The sequence below is a fragment of the Eurosta solidaginis genome, chromosome 1 (genome assembly GCF_040869045.1).
Source record: "Eurosta solidaginis isolate ZX-2024a chromosome 1, ASM4086904v1, whole genome shotgun sequence".
NCBI lineage: Eukaryota > Metazoa > Arthropoda > Insecta > Diptera > Tephritidae > Eurosta > Eurosta solidaginis.
The window spans coordinates 38,208,983-38,228,558 of NC_090319.1; the positions used below are offsets into that span (position 1 = coordinate 38,208,983).

General features: G+C 37.5%; 1 protein-coding gene across 4 annotated transcripts in view; it reads left to right on the forward strand.

The window, feature by feature from the left end:
• Positions 1-16,164, forward strand: part of Cad96Cb (protocadherin Fat 4-like Cad96Ca) — a 101,323-nt gene extending 85,159 nt beyond the window's left edge. For 3 of the 4 annotated variants that reach the window (XM_067787156.1, XM_067787133.1, XM_067787137.1), the window contains 4 exons: positions 2,949-3,250; positions 9,830-10,879; positions 13,175-13,907; positions 13,960-16,164. In XM_067787156.1, the coding sequence (XP_067643257.1) occupies positions 2,949-3,250; positions 9,830-10,879; positions 13,175-13,907; positions 13,960-14,216 (2,342 nt within the window). In that variant the 3' untranslated portion in view covers positions 14,217-16,164. The remainder of the gene's footprint in view (positions 1-2,948; positions 3,251-9,829; positions 10,880-13,174; positions 13,908-13,959) is intronic. The other variant, XM_067787146.1, reaches the window with a different exon arrangement.
• Positions 16,165-19,576: the final 3,412 nt, after the last annotated feature.

Here is a 19,576-nt window from a genome sequence, read left to right on the forward strand (position 1 = left end):
CACTCCCTCTTAAAATACTCTTTAATACCTTCTATTTGATACACATGTTATACAAACACATTCCAGGATTACCCTAGGTTCATTTTCCTTCATGGTGATTTTCCCTTATTTTGTCTCCATATCTCTCAACTGAGTATGTAATGTTCGGTTACAACCGAACTTAGCCTTCCTTACCTGTTTTTAGTTGTTGTTATTATTTTATTAAAATTGTAGAAATTTGTTTGATTTTTAAAAATCAAAGTTATTTCTTTTTTTTTTTTTTTGTAGTGTATTGTGTTACTTTCGAATTGAATATGAATTTAATTGTATTGCTGAGTTTGTATGTCTGTTGTTGTAAAATATCTTATATGTGTAGATGAGAAATATTCTTGAATATAAACTGGAGAATAATTCAAATGTACGTAATTAAACTATAATTTAGAAAAATGAATTACACTTTTATATATATTTAATAATTTTATCAATGATTTTTATTAAAATATAAATTGAACATTTTGTTTTTAAATTGGTTCAATGAAAGATTTAGACAACGAACTTTTATTAAAAAAATACGTACTATTTATTAAATAAATTAAAAAATTAAATTTTGAACAAAATAGCTCACCAAAAGTTGAGGGTAGGTAGATGATGGAGTTAAAAACATAAATTGATATTGGGCTTGAATGTTTTTATTTTTAATAGAAGAAACTTATTGTTCCAAAATAATCCTCAAGTATATTTTGACGGTCTTTGAATATATATAGTAATTTTCTCCATGCTTTTTGAAGATCAGAAGTTGGATACGTTGTAGTTGTAATATGTTCCGCTAATATTTCGACTGGCATAAGAATAATAATGAAACTCAAAATCGTAGGCATTAGTATTACAAATAGAAATTGTTAACGTTTATTCCAATGTTTGCAATAATCCACCCATAGCATCCATTTGAAACGTACCAAATGATAATTCGTTGGAAGTAAGTCTTCATCACTGCTATCGGATGTCATTTCCATAATGAAAAATGTCTTTTATTTTAAATATGACTAAAATTATGGCACAAACACATTGTTCTTAGTATTATTTTATCTTGTTAATTTGGATTTTTGTTTGTAATAGATTGTGATCATGATTTATGATGAAATTAATATTCAGGTGTTCTCATCCCGTTGACGTTTTCCCTTATTCTGCCAAGTTCGGTATGCATAATTTAGAGGGTTGTCTATCATACAGAACTGCCTTTGAGTTCTACTACGATCTTTGTAGATTTTACTATACTACCGAAGCCGTTACTAGAATTGTTTAGCCAAAAAGCTTAACGTAACTTTGTATTCCCTAACAGAATATAAACAAAATTTTGCAGAAAACTAATTTATTTGAAGAATTTGTACGAAAAATTAAGCAATCCAAACTTATTACTTTTGAAATACACGTAAATACTGGCATTTAGAGCTGCCGAAAATTGAAGTTATGTTGTTGACATCACCTTTATTATTACATCATGGTATAAATCAAATAATTGTAAATTTCACAAAATTTAATTTAGTTTTTAGTATTAGCACTTTTATTTAAATTTTAGTGGTTGTTTTAGTTGTATGAACACGCACCGAATTTAATTTTTAAAATTTCTTTGAAAGTCATATTAAAAAGTCTTCAGACTTAGATAAATTTAGGTCCGTTGCTAGGATCGCCATTATATAGTTGATAACACAACTATATATTTTTTAAAATTTTATTTATTTTTATTTTAAAATATTAATATTAACATTGAAAATTTATAAATACACTGACACTAAAATTTTCCTTTTGAAATAATATTCAAAAATAAAGTAATTAAAAAAATAATTTACAAAAATGAAGTATATTTAAATAAAGTAGATAACTCCACAGTTACAATAAAAAGGTCCAGAAAATGTTAGCTGTTCCGAAAAACCGGTTCCATAAAAGTAGCCAGTTAAAATGAAATAACCGGTTTGAAAAATTTACTGTATATAAATAATTAACGTTCGAAAATAGACACACACACACACAGTTATCACATATAAATTTTGGTACTGATTGGAATCGATTAAGAGGTATCGCACAGTGGTTAAAGTTCATATTTTAATATATTGAGTCTTCATAGAATAATCTGAACTGTAATCCCTGTGCAACAAGCCTTAACCGGTTCCGATCAGGACCAAAATTGATTAATTAAAATTTGTTTAGTCTCATAGAGAAATCTTAACTTTGATTCATATGTGGCACCCTTTAATCCTCGCCCAACGGGACGATAATTGTGATATTTTTACCTTGGTATTATTGTTTGCAAGGGTGACACTGATATAAATCGAAACATTAATATATAAAGACAACCCTAATGTAAATATATGCAAAGATGATGAAAGAATATTCCCCCATTCATTGTGGCGTAACTGATTTTGTGGATCGAAAAAGCAAATAAGCATTCAATGAATAACACAAAAAAATTGAGTGCAAGTTGAAGTTTTCGAAAAGATTGAAGTAGCTTTGTTTAGTAGAGCATATCGTAGGAGAGTTTCGAATCACTGCATTCGCAATTGGCCATATATGCATTTAAGATCTGAGCAGTAGACCACTTCGACTTTGTCTTGTTTAGTTGTCAATATTGTCTACGCCTTAATTTGTGTTTAATGTCAGCAAAAATACACAAATTAATTTTGAAATTGATATATTTACATACAAATCTACATTTATATAGCACATTAGGGTGTTCGTTATTTAGCAAGTTGTTTTTTTTCACGAGATGTCACATCAAGTACAGCCAGGTAAAAAACTCTCTCGTATAAGATAAATTACTTATCGTTCATGTTATTTGGCGGTATAGGCTTGCAATATTCGAATTTTTTATTTGTTTCCACGTTCGTTTCCTATTTTTAATCATTTTAATTCAACAAATTTATAATTGATTAATTAAGGTTTTCTTTGTATAATTTTTTTTTTTACAATTTCAGCTGTGAATGGTGCTATTTTGGATTCGCGTTGCTATCTTGAAGGCGGTGGCTCAGCAGAAAGTTTCTTAGCTAACGAAGATCTCAAAGTTGGTGCAATTATTGGAACATTACGTATCAATGGAAATCCTGATACAGAAGAAGGCGATATTGATTTGTCATTGCGTGAAAAAGACGCGCCTATTGAGATAATACCAGGAACTAAAGAACTATCATTAGCTGTGGAATTGGACAAAGAAGGTGTAGGCGGACCATCATCAATTTATGTAAATGTTATTTGTACGCGTCGTCGATCGACAGATCCGGTAAGTGTAATAATTATGAAAATATAAAAGAAATCTTATCTCATGATAACTGACGCAGATTGGGAGGGCAAGTCTTCCTTCATCTGCCTCTTCTAACTAAGTAGTGGTCTCCCACTTCCTCTGTTTCAAAACTGCTGTTTGGATTAAAGTACTTTCTTAGACGGAGTGTCATGACTTGGCCGACAAAGCCTTTGTGCTTTTATTCCCTGCACTAGCTCATCAATCACCAATCAGATTGGGCGAGAATTGTATATGATCGACCAAGCAGGAAAGGCATGAAACCAAACACGGAACTGCAAAGTGTAGAAGATCAATTGCAGATCTTACAAACTCAGACTAACAAGATTGCTTTTATCAATAAAAAAAATTACTGTAGCCTCATGATGCGTATTTTAATTGGACGCTGCCTTCTGACGTCACATGCTTTCAAATTAGGGCCCATCAATGAGTACAGGTGAAAACAGGGCAGATTGTGCTCGTGTCTTGATTTCGCCAGACTAGGACTTCTGCTATTAGGGCAACACAGCTATCGGATCTATAAATAGCAAGATGCACGGAGATATTTTATAACATACATTTATCCTGCTTTTTGATGGGATTTTTCTGTTTGGTCGTGGAGCACACTTATGGTGACACTATATACTCGTGCAGTCTATGTGAGGTCCGCACCGACTCGCCAGTTCAAACTAACCTAATGGTAACAATATTCAACGGATGGATATCCCCGTAATATTCCAGTTGAGTAACATGAAGAAGGGAAACAAGATTAAAAAATGTGACAAGGACCGTATGGGTTAAATTGCTTGACTAATTTGACTTTTAAACTTCCAAAAGGTTTAGAGGAGTGAAACGGATATGGACGTTCCTTCGCCCGATATGAGTCAGGTACTCTTCATTACTAACCAAATTGCCACTGGAATGATCTTTTTAACCTTTCGAACATTCTAGCCTCTGGCTTAAAATTGCATGTTACTAAAGAAACGTCTTACGGTGTGTATATTCTTAGCCCCATACCCCGCTAAGGTCTATAACTTTGCCGAGCTTAGCTTAACTCAAAAACAACTTTTGGTTGTACTTGTAAGAATAAGCAGAATTTTCCGGATCCTGTTGTTGTTTCAGTAACCGCAAAAAATACTCCCCGAAGGTAAGGCGGAGTGTTACAGATATGGGCAGCCTTTGCCGAATAAGAATCCGGCACGTTCCGATGCCAATTCCTTGTGGGCCCGAATACCTCGCGAATTATTTTTTTTACCCATAGTACTTTTGGTATCCGTAGGGGGTTCAAAATTCTGATTAATTTCAATTCAATTCAATTTATCAAGCAATTTTTTCCGCCAACAAAGAGAAATGCTTTATGCTCTGCACCCTTATTTTTAAGCCTTCCTCCTTTGAAGGGCTATGCCCTAAAAACAAATCTTTCATAGTCCACACAATTCTCCGTATGGATTGCACTAAGCATTACCTCTAGCGCCTCAACCGATTGTCTCATGTGTCCTTCTTCGCTTTCAAGTGAAGTTACCTCGTTCAAACTCAAAACATTTTCATACTGTGCAGAGATTTGCGGAATTAAACGAGTCCGATTAAAAATTTTGTTAAATAGACTTCGATCACTCCATGTAACCATTTCAACCATGGTCTCAATTCGAGAATTAATCCCTTGGTCCTTTTTTCAGAAACATTACTGTTCGACTGTTGTTGCCAACGTCGCCACTATTCGTGCTTGTATGCCAACAACATCTTTAATCGCTTTGTGGATATTTAACCCATTCCTTTTCTTTCCTTAAATAAAAAAATAAATGTAAGGCGCGATAACCTCCGAAGAGATCTAAGGCCGAGCTTCTCTTCCAATTTGCGTCGTGCTCCTCTTGATTTTCCATACAAATTGGCCGGAAGGGACCTACATGTTTTATGCCGACTCCGAACGGCATCTGCAAGGCAGCTAAGTTTTCACTGAGAGCTTTTCATGGCAGAAATACACCCGGAGCGATTGCCAAACACTGCCGAGGGGCGATCCCGCTAATCTCCTAATTGAAAAAATTTATTTCTAAAATTTTGATGCATACGGTGTGGCAGGCGGAGCAGGCTACCATCATACCATGGTGGCCGCGAAAAAAAAAATACTGGTATAGTTCCAGCAATGACCCCGGCAGCTTCTGCGGAAACAGTGCCGTTAGCTGAGGCGATTCATAGCGTTGAATGGGGCCTATTCAGTGTTTCCGGTTTTTCATTGCATCCGCCCAAATGTCTGCACCGTGTGAGTTCATAGAACCCAAGGCTGCTGCGAGCAATTTTCTTATACTTATTTCGTTGAGTTCATATTAATGATAGTGGAATCCTCCTGTTTGTGGGGATATCGTCATTCGGTTATCTGAGCTGCCACATTGTGTTCGAAAACGATGGGCAAGGAGCTTTCCAGCTTTTTCAATAAAATAAGTTTATCGTAAGGAACATTCTAGAGGCTTGGCTACTCCGCTTGTTATCTTATCCTTTCTTTGACAGAGAATCGTTTCGTACGTTATATACCGATGTCTTAGGTAGTCCGTGAAGATATCTAACAGATATTTCGTTACCTTAAAGTGCCTCCCACCGGGCTGAGTTAAAGCCGTTGGGACACGAATATGTGTCATACATGGGCAGATTACATTGATTTTTGAGTGCAGTAAACATTACAGTAACCAACTAAGGCTTACTGAAATTCATTTTCACAAGCACTACCATTTTATTTTTGAGTGAAGTTATCATTCCGCACTCAAATTTATGTGTAAGGTGCCTATTTTAGTGATAATGGAAAGTGCCCATCTGTGTTAGTTACATATTGTGGCGAATTTTAACATCACTATGTTGTTGGTAAATAAAGGCAGAACAACAATAAAGCAAGCTGCCACTCTTGTGTACATGAACAGATCAATCATCATTTACACACATACATACAAGGCAACGAAGAGATATCTCACAAACACATGTAATCATCAGCCGAAGTAGTTACTCACACATACACACGCATATGGCTATAAACTACAAAAACGCATGCACACATATAACTAATTACCAAGCAGGAGATACAAGAGTTCTAAAAGGTGAAACGTCTAGACCTTAGGAGAAATATGCGAACGAAGCAACGGAGAGTATAAAACCAGCGCAAGCTGAGGAATCAGTAATCATTTTTGATTTAAACACGTTATTGGTTGTGAAGTATAATTGTGAAGTAATACTCCCAAAGTAATCTAAATAAAGACCAGTTTGCAATACTGAATATTGGAGTGATTTATTCAACAGTTTGGCGATTCGAACGTTAGCAGAAGGTTTCAAATAAGCGGAATTTCCCTAAATTCGTTACAATATAAATACAACCTACAAACATTGGGTCGTGTAAGAAGGCAAAATCCGTTCAATTCAAAGTCCATAACTTACCGCAATTGCAAATTTGTTACTCGACCATTTGGTATCGTACAAACCTAAACACACCTACACATACATATGTGAGGTATGAGTATGGATACATACATGTGTACCTACTAACACAGCTACTTACCAGCTTAAGCTCACTTCCATACATAAGTAAGTATATATGTATGTGATAAGTTTACCGACATGCAAGCAATTAATGAATGGGCTGTTGGCACTCTTACAAACTTTGATGCTTAATACAGCTACGACTAGCTGTTCAATGTTTTGAGTTTTTAATTTTATAAATTGTTTCACTTTTTTTTTTTGTTCCTCCAAAATCTAAACAATGCAGTGAAAGCACGTAGTTTTTTTTATTGTTTTAATAAAGTTAATTTAGCAGAACGATCGCATAAACATTTATTTGTACAATACCTAATCCTTTCATATACAGTGAAACCTCAATAAAACGTATATTTATAAAATGGGCAAAAAATAACTTTTGAGATTCATACGAACTATGCTGAAAAACAGTTCAAAAGTGTAGTTCCATCAAATTCTTCATATCGAGGTCTCACTGTAAATACGTGTATGTGTATAGTTATGTGTGGATATAATTTAAAATAATATGTATATTAACACAGTTAATGTCCAACGACTCTTCTTATGTTTACTGTTGAAATTCCAAATTAAATTTAAAAACTCCTATCATTAGTAATAAATTTCTTGACGGGCAAATGAAATGAAGTTTGTAAGTAGGAGCCGACGTGCTTCAATTCGAAATTTCATGGAATTTGCCTGAGTGGAATCGCATTTTTGCTATCTTAAGAATTTACGTCAAATACAATTACAAAATGCATTGAGTATCGCACATGCGGCAAAAAACTTTTAGATTCCCACAATCCCCAAAAAATTTTAAGGGTGCATCAAAAATTAAAACGGATCCCCACCAGAGAACTGCTTTGAGTACTAAAAAATTAGTGCACTTAATCATGAGCCAAAAAATTGTGTCTAAATGTGTACTTAGTCAAGTACAGAAAAATGCTATGAGTGATTAGCACATAAAATAGGAAATACATACGAGTGCCCCGTGTCACATATGTCTCATACATATATTGTTGAGTATAAACTGAAATCATAGTCGCTTTAACTCAGTAGCACGTTGGTTTCGTGTGCACAATGTGTACCTCGTTTATTATCGGTTTTTCTTTAGCGCTGTATTCAGTTTAGTTTCGTATCGTTGTGTTGCTAGCGTTAGAAGACTGATATGACTTTATTCATTTTATTGCTCTGTTAGTCTTACTTATTCCAATTAGTGTTTTTGCTCAATAAAACAATTGAGTACTGAACGGCTCCGTGGCTTATGAGCGGTTATTCATTTTACGAAGCATGACTATGTAAATGTGTGTTAGCGGATATAAGTGCTTGATATTCTTTGTTTGTATACGCACTAATACTAATTTTTTGGTTAGTCCACTAATAACCTTAAAAGATGAATAATTGCAACTCACTGATCCCCACCCAGATCGTAGTACCTACTAAAAAAACATGAGCCAGCCATATCAAATCATTCCCGAGTCATGCTAGTACCTTAATGGGGCAATTTTCCGTAACATATCGAATCAGTATCCGGCAAAAGACATTTAACAACTCCTAAAAACCTTTCGGAAGTCCCTTTAGAGATGATATAAAATACACCTTATTCAACTGTATTTCAAAAACCCTCAAATATTTTCTGACATTCAGATAGAAAATCTGAAATACTTTTGACTTTTTCTGAAATACATTTGAGCTTTTCTCCAATGCGGTCACCGTGGTATGTTGGTGGCGTACTCTCCAAATATTTTTCAGAATTGTTTAAATGTATTTCAGATATTTCAATAGTATTTTCGAATACCTCTACCTTATTTCAGAAAAGCTCAAATGTGTTCCAGATAAAGTCAAATATATTCCAGAAATATTCAAATCTAATACAGAAAAATCCAATGTTTTTCAGAAAGGGAAAAAACTAATTCAAAAAACCCAAAAATATAACTAATTTAGAAACGTTCAAATTTATTTCATCCACCCGTGTATCAAACCTTCGTGTCAGAGTCAATATTGGCTGTTTTCTTGAGCAACTGGTCGAAAGTGGCCTGCTCAAAGTCTTACGATATTCTGAGCTTAGGAGCTATTGCAACCCGTTATTCCAATATGAGTACTTTCATATATTTTTTTATTATCTATATATGGCCGCCGTGGTATCGTGTTCCGCCTATCACACCGAAGATCATGGGTTCACGCCCCAAGCAGAGCAACATCAAAATTTTAGAAACACGTTTTTTCAATTAGAAGAAAATTTTTGTAAGCTAGGTCGCCTCATCAGTGTTTGGCAAGCACTGCGAGTGTATTTCTGCCATGAAAAGCTCTCAGTGAAAACTCATCTGCCTTGCAGATGCCGCTCGGAGTCGGCATAAAACAAGTAGATCCCGTCGCGCCAATTTGTAGGAGAAATTCCAAGGAGCACGACACAAATTGGAAAAGAAGCTCGGCCTAAAATCTCTTCGGAGTTTTTCGCGTCTTACATATATGCCTCGTCATATTACCGATCCTAACATATTGAAATCAGAAAGCACCAGGAGGCCACACCTCCTCTTTCTTTATCAGAATAGGGGGGCAGTTGCTTCTTTAAAGGCATTTAGTTTTGTTAAGCCAATAACTGACGCAAATTCTTCTTCTGCCCGCCTCTCTCGACTAAGTGGAGTTATCCCCTATCATCTGCTTCCAAATATGGGTGTCCATAGAAAACCTTTATATCCCTCCAGAGAGTATTTACTTTTCAATTGGCTACGCAGTGCAAAGAAGCACTTTTTGCCAAGAATTAATATCAATATGATTTCTAAGCTGACACGCTGTTGTCGCTGTTAAGACTTGTTCCCAGATAGACGAACTCTTCACAACTTCAAATTTATATCCGACGTGGTTTCCAAGCGGCGAACGCGTTTTTCTTTTTTGGATGACAGTGAGTACTTGGCCTTGACTTCATTTACAAAGACTTGCTTGTTTTGCCTCTCCAGATAAGACACCAGCTGCTGCAAAAGTGGCTTGCTTCTTTAACTTCCCGAACATTTCATTCTATCAGGGCACTACGTTTTGTATACTTACATTTTCATTACTTAACTCTTGTTCATATAATTTCTTTTATTTCCATTTCAGAGCTTTGTGATACCTGTAAATGTACGCGTAATTGATGTCAATGACAATGCTCCAATCTGGATTGGGGCACCTTATACGCTTACACTCTCCGAGGTAACTGTACCTGGCACACGCATACTACAAGGCGCACACGCGGAAGATGCCGATCAGCCGGGTCCATTTTCTACGGTTGAATATCAAATACTGCCTGGCCAATATTATGGCTTTGTACAATTCCTCAATCCATTAGAAGGCACTTTAGTACTAAAGAAATCATTAGATTACGAAACAATGCAAAATTTCACAATTAAACTAAGAGCCCAAGATCAGGGTAATCCGCCAAAATACACAGATACAACACTACGCGTCGTTATCACAGATGCAGATGATCAAAATCCAAAATTTCAATATGAATCCTATACGGGTGAGCTTCCAAGCGATGGTCGAACAGGTGAATTAAGGCTACGGCCCGAACCCATCAAAGCGCTCGATCAAGATGAGGGAATATGTGCGCCAATTCAATATACAATTGTACAATCACAGGATGCTAAATATTTTCGTATTCATCCTCATAGTGGTGTTATCACGCTTTTAACACCCATCAGTTATGGAGATCTAGTCAATGGTGTCACGCTAGTGGTGAAAGCAACACAAATAGACAATCCAGATCGTTATGCACTGACTACGGTTATGTTGACACGGCCAGGTGGAACGCATGGTGATTTGACCACAACTCTATCGTTTGTACAGAAAAAGTTTCATATGCGCATTCGCGAAGATATGGCAGTAGGAAATCGTATTCTAGCACTGCCCACCAATAAACCAGGAAAACATTTGAAATATACAATATTAGATCCCATAAACTCTAAATTCTTTAGCGTGGGCTCTTTAGGCGAAGTCATTTTGGTAAAACCATTGGATTATGAAAAAATGACAAAACATGAATTTCAAGTAATGGCTACAGATGGTGTGACAAATATTACAGCTGATATAACAATGGAGGTGATTGATGTAAATGATTGGGAGCCCAGATTTCGAGAAACGCATTATGAGTTTTTAGTACCTAAAAGAGTAAGTATTTAATGCTTTTTGCATTTAACCCACCTTCTGATAGGTATGCTAGTAGATTGTGTGAATGCAAAAGTAGGTAAGGTTAGGTGGGGAGGGCGCTCCACACTTCGGCTCGAATAAGTTCGCGCCCATTCTCAAAGACCTTAGTGCATGGTGTTTTTGTTGTTGTTGTTTTAACGATGATATCGGTTCTGGGAAGTCTTATCGGTGTCGATGGGCATTTACCGGATATACATCCGACACGCTCTAGTAAGAAGTACCATTAAGGAACCACGTTAAACCCTTTAGCCGCCGCGAACTAAACCGAAACCCCGATTGAAACCCGCTTCGTATAAAAACTTGCTCGAGCATGTTTTCATTGAGAAAGTTCGTGCGAAATGGATACTGTAACCCACATGTAAGTTGTTAGACAAAACATGGCTCCGCATAAATAAGAACTGAACTAGTTTCTTTTTTAATTTGGGTCTCCCTCCTTAAGTTTATTGATTCGAAATATTATCAGGCTCCTAACTGATGGTAGCAGCCATAAGGATAGATGCTACAATGTGATTTCGTAAGAGCCCCTTTTTTAGGGACGACTGCAGTTCAGTTTTTTTTGGTAAGTTTATCGAGCACCCTTTCGATGGAAATCCTGTCATGCCCAACTGCTTTGAGTTCTGGGAGGCTCTCGAAAAAAGGGTTTCCATGAAACTTCATTTAACTTCGACAGCCTGCTAGACAATCGCACAGTAGGCGCTCTTCCTTTTACTCGATCCGTGTAAGATTGCAGCTGCGACACAAGATATTGTATTCTAATCTCCGTGCAATTATCCGGCACCAAAATCACTACATACCTGATATCCTTAACCAGCTTGCCTGTGAGGAGAAGAACTTTAAGGAGAACATGATCTCACTCTACACAGATAGGTTCAAAATGAACTGCGATGTTAGTGCAGGGGTCTTCTTCGAACAACTAAACATCGCACTCTTCATTCGTTTAACAACCTGAGTTTGTATTTCCCAAGCACAAAAAGCAGTCCCCTATTTCCCTGCGACAGTCAAACCTTAAATTGGTTCCAGGAGAAAGTGCAAAAAAATTTCACCTTTTGCGCCAATCGGGTGCGGCCTCTCCACTGATCCTAAAATTCGAGAGGTCAAAAAAATGTTCCCTAGCACCAGAAGAAACTTTCGGGTAGTTTATTTGAGGTAAGTTCAACCTAACTGGGCGGTACGCGAGGGACCTCACATAGACTGAATATACCCATAGTTACCAAAAGTTTGCTTGACTCCGTCCCATTGACAAATACTAGAAGCTTTTTAGGACCTATGCTATTTGCTGATTTTAGACGTGATAGCTGTATGACTTCTAATAGCTGGAGTCTTAGTCTGAGCGAAAAACATGCTCGTTCGTTTCCTTCTGCAAACCTTACTTCCTACATCTGCTTTCACTGACGACACCTAATTTAAAATCACTGGGCTTTTAGGCCCAGTCATGGACCTTCAGTTCGCTCTTTTTGATAATAATAAATTTGTTAGTCTAAGGTCGTAAGACCTGCACACAATCTTCGACACTTTACAGGCCCACGCGTGAGATGAACCACGTTGTTGTTGTTGTAGCGATAAAGTTTCTCCCCGAAGGCTTTGGGGAGTGTTATCGATGTGATGGTCCTTTGCCGGATACAGATCCGGTACGCTTCGGTAACACAGCACCATTAAGGTGCTAGCCCGACCATCTCGGGAACGATTTATGTGGCCACATTAAACCTTCAGGCCATCCCTCCCTCCCCACCCCTAAGTTCCATGAGGAGCTTGGGGTCACCAGAGCCTAGTCTGTTAGTGAAATAGGATTCGCCATGGATAGGTGAGGTTGACAATTGGGTTTGGAGAAGCTATATATTGCGCTGGCAACCTGAAAGGGTTGCGCTACACAGCCCCTTGAATCTGGTATTTTAGTCGCCTCTTACGACAGGCATACCTACCGCGGGTATATTCTGTCCCCCTAACCCGCTGGGGGACACCTTTTTTTAGTGATAATAGTAACTTTGTTAGTCTAAGGCCGTAAGACCTGCACACAATCTTCGACACTTTACAGGCCCACGCGTAGGACGAACCACGCCATTCCTGCTTGTTCGATCATGTACAACTACTACTACTAATACCTCCCCCTGGAAACAATGTTGTGATCTGCCAGCTCGTAAAATCTGTTTATTAAGCACATTATACCGCAGACCCTACTTCCCGTAGTTTATACGGTTGCAACAACAACAACAACGGTCTGTATTAGAACTCCCTAATTTTATTTTTATTTTTTTACAGTCTATCCATTCACAAAAGGATACATTTGATGGCATTATGGTTGGCAAAGTCGAAGCAGCTGATGGCGATCGAAATGATAAGCTCGAGCTATCGTTGCGAGGGCAACATGCTGGCCTATTTGAAATCGACTCTAAAGGTAGCATCTACATGCGTCCAGAGCAGCTACAAACGCTTAACGAGTCTACAGTGCATTTAATAGCAATAGCTACAGATTCCGGTGTACCACCACGCAGTACCTCTGTACCTGTTACGGTAACAATGGAAGGCATCGCTCTTGCGCAAACATCATGGAGGCCGAGCCTAATTGGCACTTTAGCCATGGTTATATTTATATTCATAATTTTTGTATTATTTATTATCTGCTTCGTACTACGCGCCAAGAGTAAAGGACAAAATGGTAGCCCACCTTTAGGAAGGAATCGTGTACATAGCCACGCCCACAGTACGGTGTCATCTGCAAACTTGGTTACACATGAAAAGCTCTCGGGCAATGGTAATGGCACTATAGTAACGAGCGGTGCAAGTGGTGTTTCCGTGCTTCATATGAAACATGACGGTAATATAACAATGTCAAATCCCATCAGTAGTGGACTCAATCAAGCTACTGGTGTCAGCATTGGCAGTAACTCGAAAATGTTGGCTACGAACTTAGAACGCGAAGCTAAACGTGCACAAGATCGTGTTGGTGTTGGTGAGAATCGTGAACGTGAAAGTTATGCAGCGACTGTGAGAAGTAAGTCCAAATGGGGTTTTATTCTATTATTGTTGACAAAAATTATGATTAGTAATGCTTCCAGGTATAGTCTCACGCGCCTCTGCGAATGGGCAGTTGTATGAGGAGGATGAAATCGAAAATGATTCGCTTTCAAATCAAGCAGAGAACAACAATAAGAAGCAAGCTTGGGAAGCTTCAAATCCAAGTCCCCATCGAGGAGTTGCATCAATAACGAATTTCGATCGAAGCGCTGTGGGCGGCTCAAATCTTTTATCTGCAACGGAGACAATGGGTTCATCGGAAAATAATTTAACTGTTTATTTTTAACATTAATAAAAAAAAGAGATCTTCCACTTTATAAACAACGCATACGTACATTTCGTTAGCTGAGTGGAAAGCTACCCTGTTTTGGCTGCCGGTTCGAAAGCATAGTATCCCAATTGTTTTCAAAAAATGTCTCATCTCAGAATATGTCTCGAAAACCTTCTACCTTACCTTAAAAACTATTCAATTTCTGAAACAGGGTGCTTCAGAGAAACAAATTTTAATATGTGGCTTACTTCAAAATTTCGACAAAGTAGAACGTTTTCGTGGCAAAAACCGAGAGAGGGTGATACTCGACCTAGCCGACGATGTCGACAGGGGAGTGGCCATTTCAGCTGACAGTTTGAAAACATCCTATTTTCACAACTTATTTAAAAAAAACGCGCTGATTCAGCATTCTGTCGAAACAATGCCCTTTCCGAAAACATATTCTAAGGAAAACCGTGGTTTTCAACTAAATAGCGCATTATTCAAAAAACAAAAACTGAGATAATTTGTTTTTGAAAACAGTTCCGAAACTACGCCGTTAATGTGATATCTGGCCCAGCTGTCGTATGTACTTGTGTATAAAAACGTCGGCCTTAAAATTTAAGCGTAATCCCGTCCCTCAAGGCACTTCAAGAAGTCTTCCTATTTTAAATGCTACCTTCGGTTCCATGGAGGAAGTACGATTGACTATACGCGCTGAAAACAAGCATATTTCTTTATTTGTATGGAGGACTACCACAATCCATTTCTCAGTGAAAGATTGGCACATTTCGCTATCTTTTGTGGAACTCTAATACAATTCGAATTCTCGCTTGGACTAGCGGGTACTTGATAGAGCTTGAATCACTGCCACATTACTGCAGCAGTAATCTAAGAAAAAATCTAAGTTTTCCAAATGGTCCCAAATATCGTATTTGTACGTTCTCTAAGTAATTTTTTTTCTTGACTCGTTAAGCAGGTTCTTTACTCTCTTTTATCATGAGTCAGACATGTGTGTTTGCATATCCTACAGGTGTCCGATAAGTACCAGTTGGACACAGTTATAGCCTGGAATCTGATATGTATGCCTCTTTTGTTTGATGTCGGTGGATGATGCATGCAACAAAACCACTGCCTTTGCGAGTTTGTCTCCCTTCTTGTTTCCCCTTAATGTCCATGGGACTAGGAACTCATATGATCACGAGAAGCTGAGAAAATCCATACTTTGCGTCCTCTCACTAAGTCCGCCGACAGTCACAACTTCTGCTTCAATTTGCAGTTTGTATATTGCAATTGCGGCCGCCGTGGTGTGATGGTAGCGTGCTCCGCCTACCACACCGAAGATCCAGGGGTTCACGCCCCGGAAAATGCAACATCAAAAACTTTAGAAACAAGTCTTTTCAATTAGAAGACATTTGTTCTAAGCAGGGTCGCCTCTCGGCAGTGTTTGACAAGCACTCCGATTGTATTTCTGTCATGAAAAGCTCTCAGTGAAAACTCATCCGCCTTGCAGATGCCGTTCGTAGTCGGCATTAAACAAGTAGGTCCCACCCCGCCAATTTGTAGGGAAAAAAATAGGAGCACGACGCAAATTGGAAGAGAAGCTCGGCTTTAGATCTCTTCGGAGGTTATCGCGTCTTACATTTATTTATTTTATTTTGTATATTGCATTAAATTAAGAGCCTGAGATTTAGTTGTCTACAACGGTAACCAAATGCATTAGAATCGATTCTAAAAACGCTCGAAACAGCACATCACTATTACCCTTGAACTATGTACATATTTATTTATAAACTACAATTATCTGCTATATAAAAAAATATGTTCATTACTTTAAATATTAAATAAGTACATAGAAAATAGAAAATTAGTAAATTTTCGAAATTACTCTACTACTTTTTCCTACTCGTTTAAATAATCATATTTGTATTTTTAATTATTTTTAATAATGGTTTTAATATGTAATAAAAAGTTTTAAAAATAATATACCACTCAACATTGAGTATTTCGAACTAGATTAAACGGAAGGTATTTAGGATATCCATTAAGTTGAAGGTGGCTGCTCTCCAAATGAGGGACGCCCTTACATTGGGTGAGGTGTTCGATACAAATGGTACTCTAAATTAAGCAGGGATCCAAAATATAAGTTACCCGAGAGTTTATAACGTTTAACAAGTAAGAAAGGCTAAGTTGGGGTGTAACCGATCATTACATACTCAGCTGAGAGCTTTGGAGACAAACTAAGGGAAAATAACCATGTAAGAAAATGAGCCTAGGGTAACCCTGGAATGTATTTGTATGACATGGGTATCAAATGGAAGGTATTAAAGAGTATATTAAAAGGGAGTGGGCCATAGTTCTATAGATGGACGCCATTTAGGGGTATCGCCATAAAGGTGGACCAGGGGTGACTCTAGAATGCGTTTGTACGATATAGGTATCAAAAGAAAAAGGTGTTAATGTGTATTTTAAAAGGAAATAGCCCCAAGCGAACAAAATGTGGACCATGGTGACCAAGAACATCATCTGTCGGGTACCGCTAATTTATTTATATACATATGTAATACCATGATTCCAAGGGCTTTTGATTTCGCCCTGCAGAACTTTTTTAATTTTCTTCTACTTAATATGGTAGGTGTCACACCCATTTTACAAAGTTTTTTCTGAGGTTATATTTTGCGTCAAAAACCAATCCAATCACCACTTTTCATCCCTTTTTTCGTATTTGGTATAGAATTATGGCATTTTTTTTTATTTTTCGAAATTTTCGATATCGAAAAAGTGGGCGTGTCCATAGTCCGATTTCGCCCATTTTTATTACCAAGATAAAGTGAGTTCAGATAAGTACGTAAACGAAGTTTAGTAAAGATATATCGATTTTTGTTCAAGTTATCGTGTTAACGGCCGAGCGGAAGGACAGCCGTTCGACTGTGTATAAAAACTGGGCGTGGCTTCAACCGTTATCGTCATAGAAACTATTCCCTTACCAAATTTCACAAGGATTGGTAAATTTTTGTTCGACTTACGGCATTAAAAGTATTCTAGACAAATTAACTGAAAAGGGGCGGAGCCACGCCCATTTTGAAATTTTCTTTGATTTCTGTATTTTGTTGCACCATATCATTACTGGAGATAAATGTTGACATAATTTACTTATATACTGTAAAGATATTAAATTTTTTGTTAAAATTTGACTTAAAATTTTTTTTTTTAAGTGGGCGTGTTTGTCATACGATTTTGCAAATTTTTATTTAGCACACATATAGTAATAGGAGTAACGTTCCTGCAAATTTCATCATGATATCCTCAAGGACTGCCAAATTACAGCTTGCCACGCCCATTGTCCAAAATTTTACTAATTTTCTATTATGCGTCATAAGGTCAACCCACCTACCAAGTTTTATCGCTTTATACGTCTTTGGTAATAATTTATCGCACTTTTCCGGTTTTTCGAAATTTTCGATATCGAAAAAATGGGCGTGGTTATAGTCCGATTTCGTTCTTTTTAAATAGCGATCTGAGACGAGTGCCCAGGAACCTACATACCAAATTTCATCAGGATACCTCAAAATTTACTCAAGTTATCGTGTTTATGGACAGACGGACGGACGGACGGACGGACATGGCAAAATGAATTTCTTTTTTCGCCCAGATCATTTTGATATATAGAAATCTATATCTATCTTGATTAGTTTATGCCGTTACGGGGTATAGTTATGCGAACAAAGTTAATATACTCTGTGAGCTCTGCTCAGCTGAGTATAAAAATTGCCAGGTGTTATTATAGAGATTTATTTCTCTCACTGGAAAACTGTCATTTAGGGAGAGAAACAAGTAAGTGTCCTAAGAAAATCTCACTGCCGATTTATTGGGCGTTATGAAAACATGTTTCCGTTAGTTGAATGAATGAAATTTTGTTTTATGAACGTCGAGTTGAACCAACTGCGAGACGAAATAATTATTCTTAAATTCTGAGAAAAAGGAATTTTTATAAATATTTTTTACACTTCACTATAATATCAAGAGGAAAAATTTTATTCGTAACCAACACTGTCAAAGAAGCAGAAGCAGTCAAATACACACGTTGAGTGACTGTAGCGGAATTACATTTTGCTCAGTCATTTGAGTTAAAATCCAAATCGTTGAGTGGTACAAAAATACTCAACTGTGCGTTTGGTATGTTATCAAGAAAACAATCCCAAAATGATCCGGAGATGAACCAAAAATTGTTCAGGAATAGTTTCGAAAGGATCCCGAAAACAATCCTGAAATAAATCAAAAGAATTCTGAAAACAATCCCGAAATAATCTAGAGATAGTGACGATATGACTCCGAATGGAAGCCGAAAACAATACCGAAATGATTCGGATACTGTTCAAAGTAATCCAGACTCTCGATAATATACCAGAATTGGGCCCGAATACAATCCCGGGGGGCACTGCGCACTTTTCAAAAATTGCTAGAAATACGGTTTATATCACAAATAGAGTATTCGACAGAAAAGTTCACTGAAAAATGTATAGTCCTTCACGTATTACCAACGGCGAGTTTTGACGAACTATACCCGAATTTGCCAGTAGGGGAAGTCCTCCACCAAGTTGCTTTTGACCAAATGGCAGGGGTACCACTACTACTACAACAGCAACAGCCGATGCGACTGTAGGGTACATCTGTTCAGTGAATGTGAGTTCGATATGGTTACAGGTAGACAAAGGAATACATAGAGCTGGTGTCGATCCTATGGTATATTGCTATTTTGTGTAGATCGTTTTTATCACAGTCTCAGGAATGTCGTCATGGACAGGTGCCCTTAGGTTGTACATAGCGTAGCTCGCTCATTTAGCGCCTGTCTAAGTTCACTGACAACCATAGTTGTTGCTTACAATAGAGCCTTTCGTTTATTGCATTATTTCGCCCTATGCAATGATCCGGTCGGTTATCGATCTATCGATAAAATTAGCAGTGAAATGTAGGTTCAGCTTCCTGGAGTCTTAGCATTCGTTCTTCTATGAAACTATAGTTGAGAATATTTTGTAGAAACATGAAATTGATGCCCGGGTAACATGACTGCTAAAACTTGTCCGACGCAGCAGCTTGCTTGGAGTTTGCCTAACAACTCGATCGGGAAAGTATTAAAATGTATTCAAAAGTTTTTTTAAGGGTTAAAGCACTTTACTTTAGTTTAATGCAGATCCGGTACGTTCCGCTACCAAGCCCGACCATCTCCAGAATGATTTGTTATGACCAAATGCGACCTTCTTGGCCATACCGCCCTCCCACCCCTAGATCCATGAGGAGTTCGTGGTCGGCAGAGCCTCGCTTGTTAACGAAACAGGATTCGCCACGGACAGGTGAGGTTGACAATTGGATTTGGAGAAGCTATATATTGCCCTGGC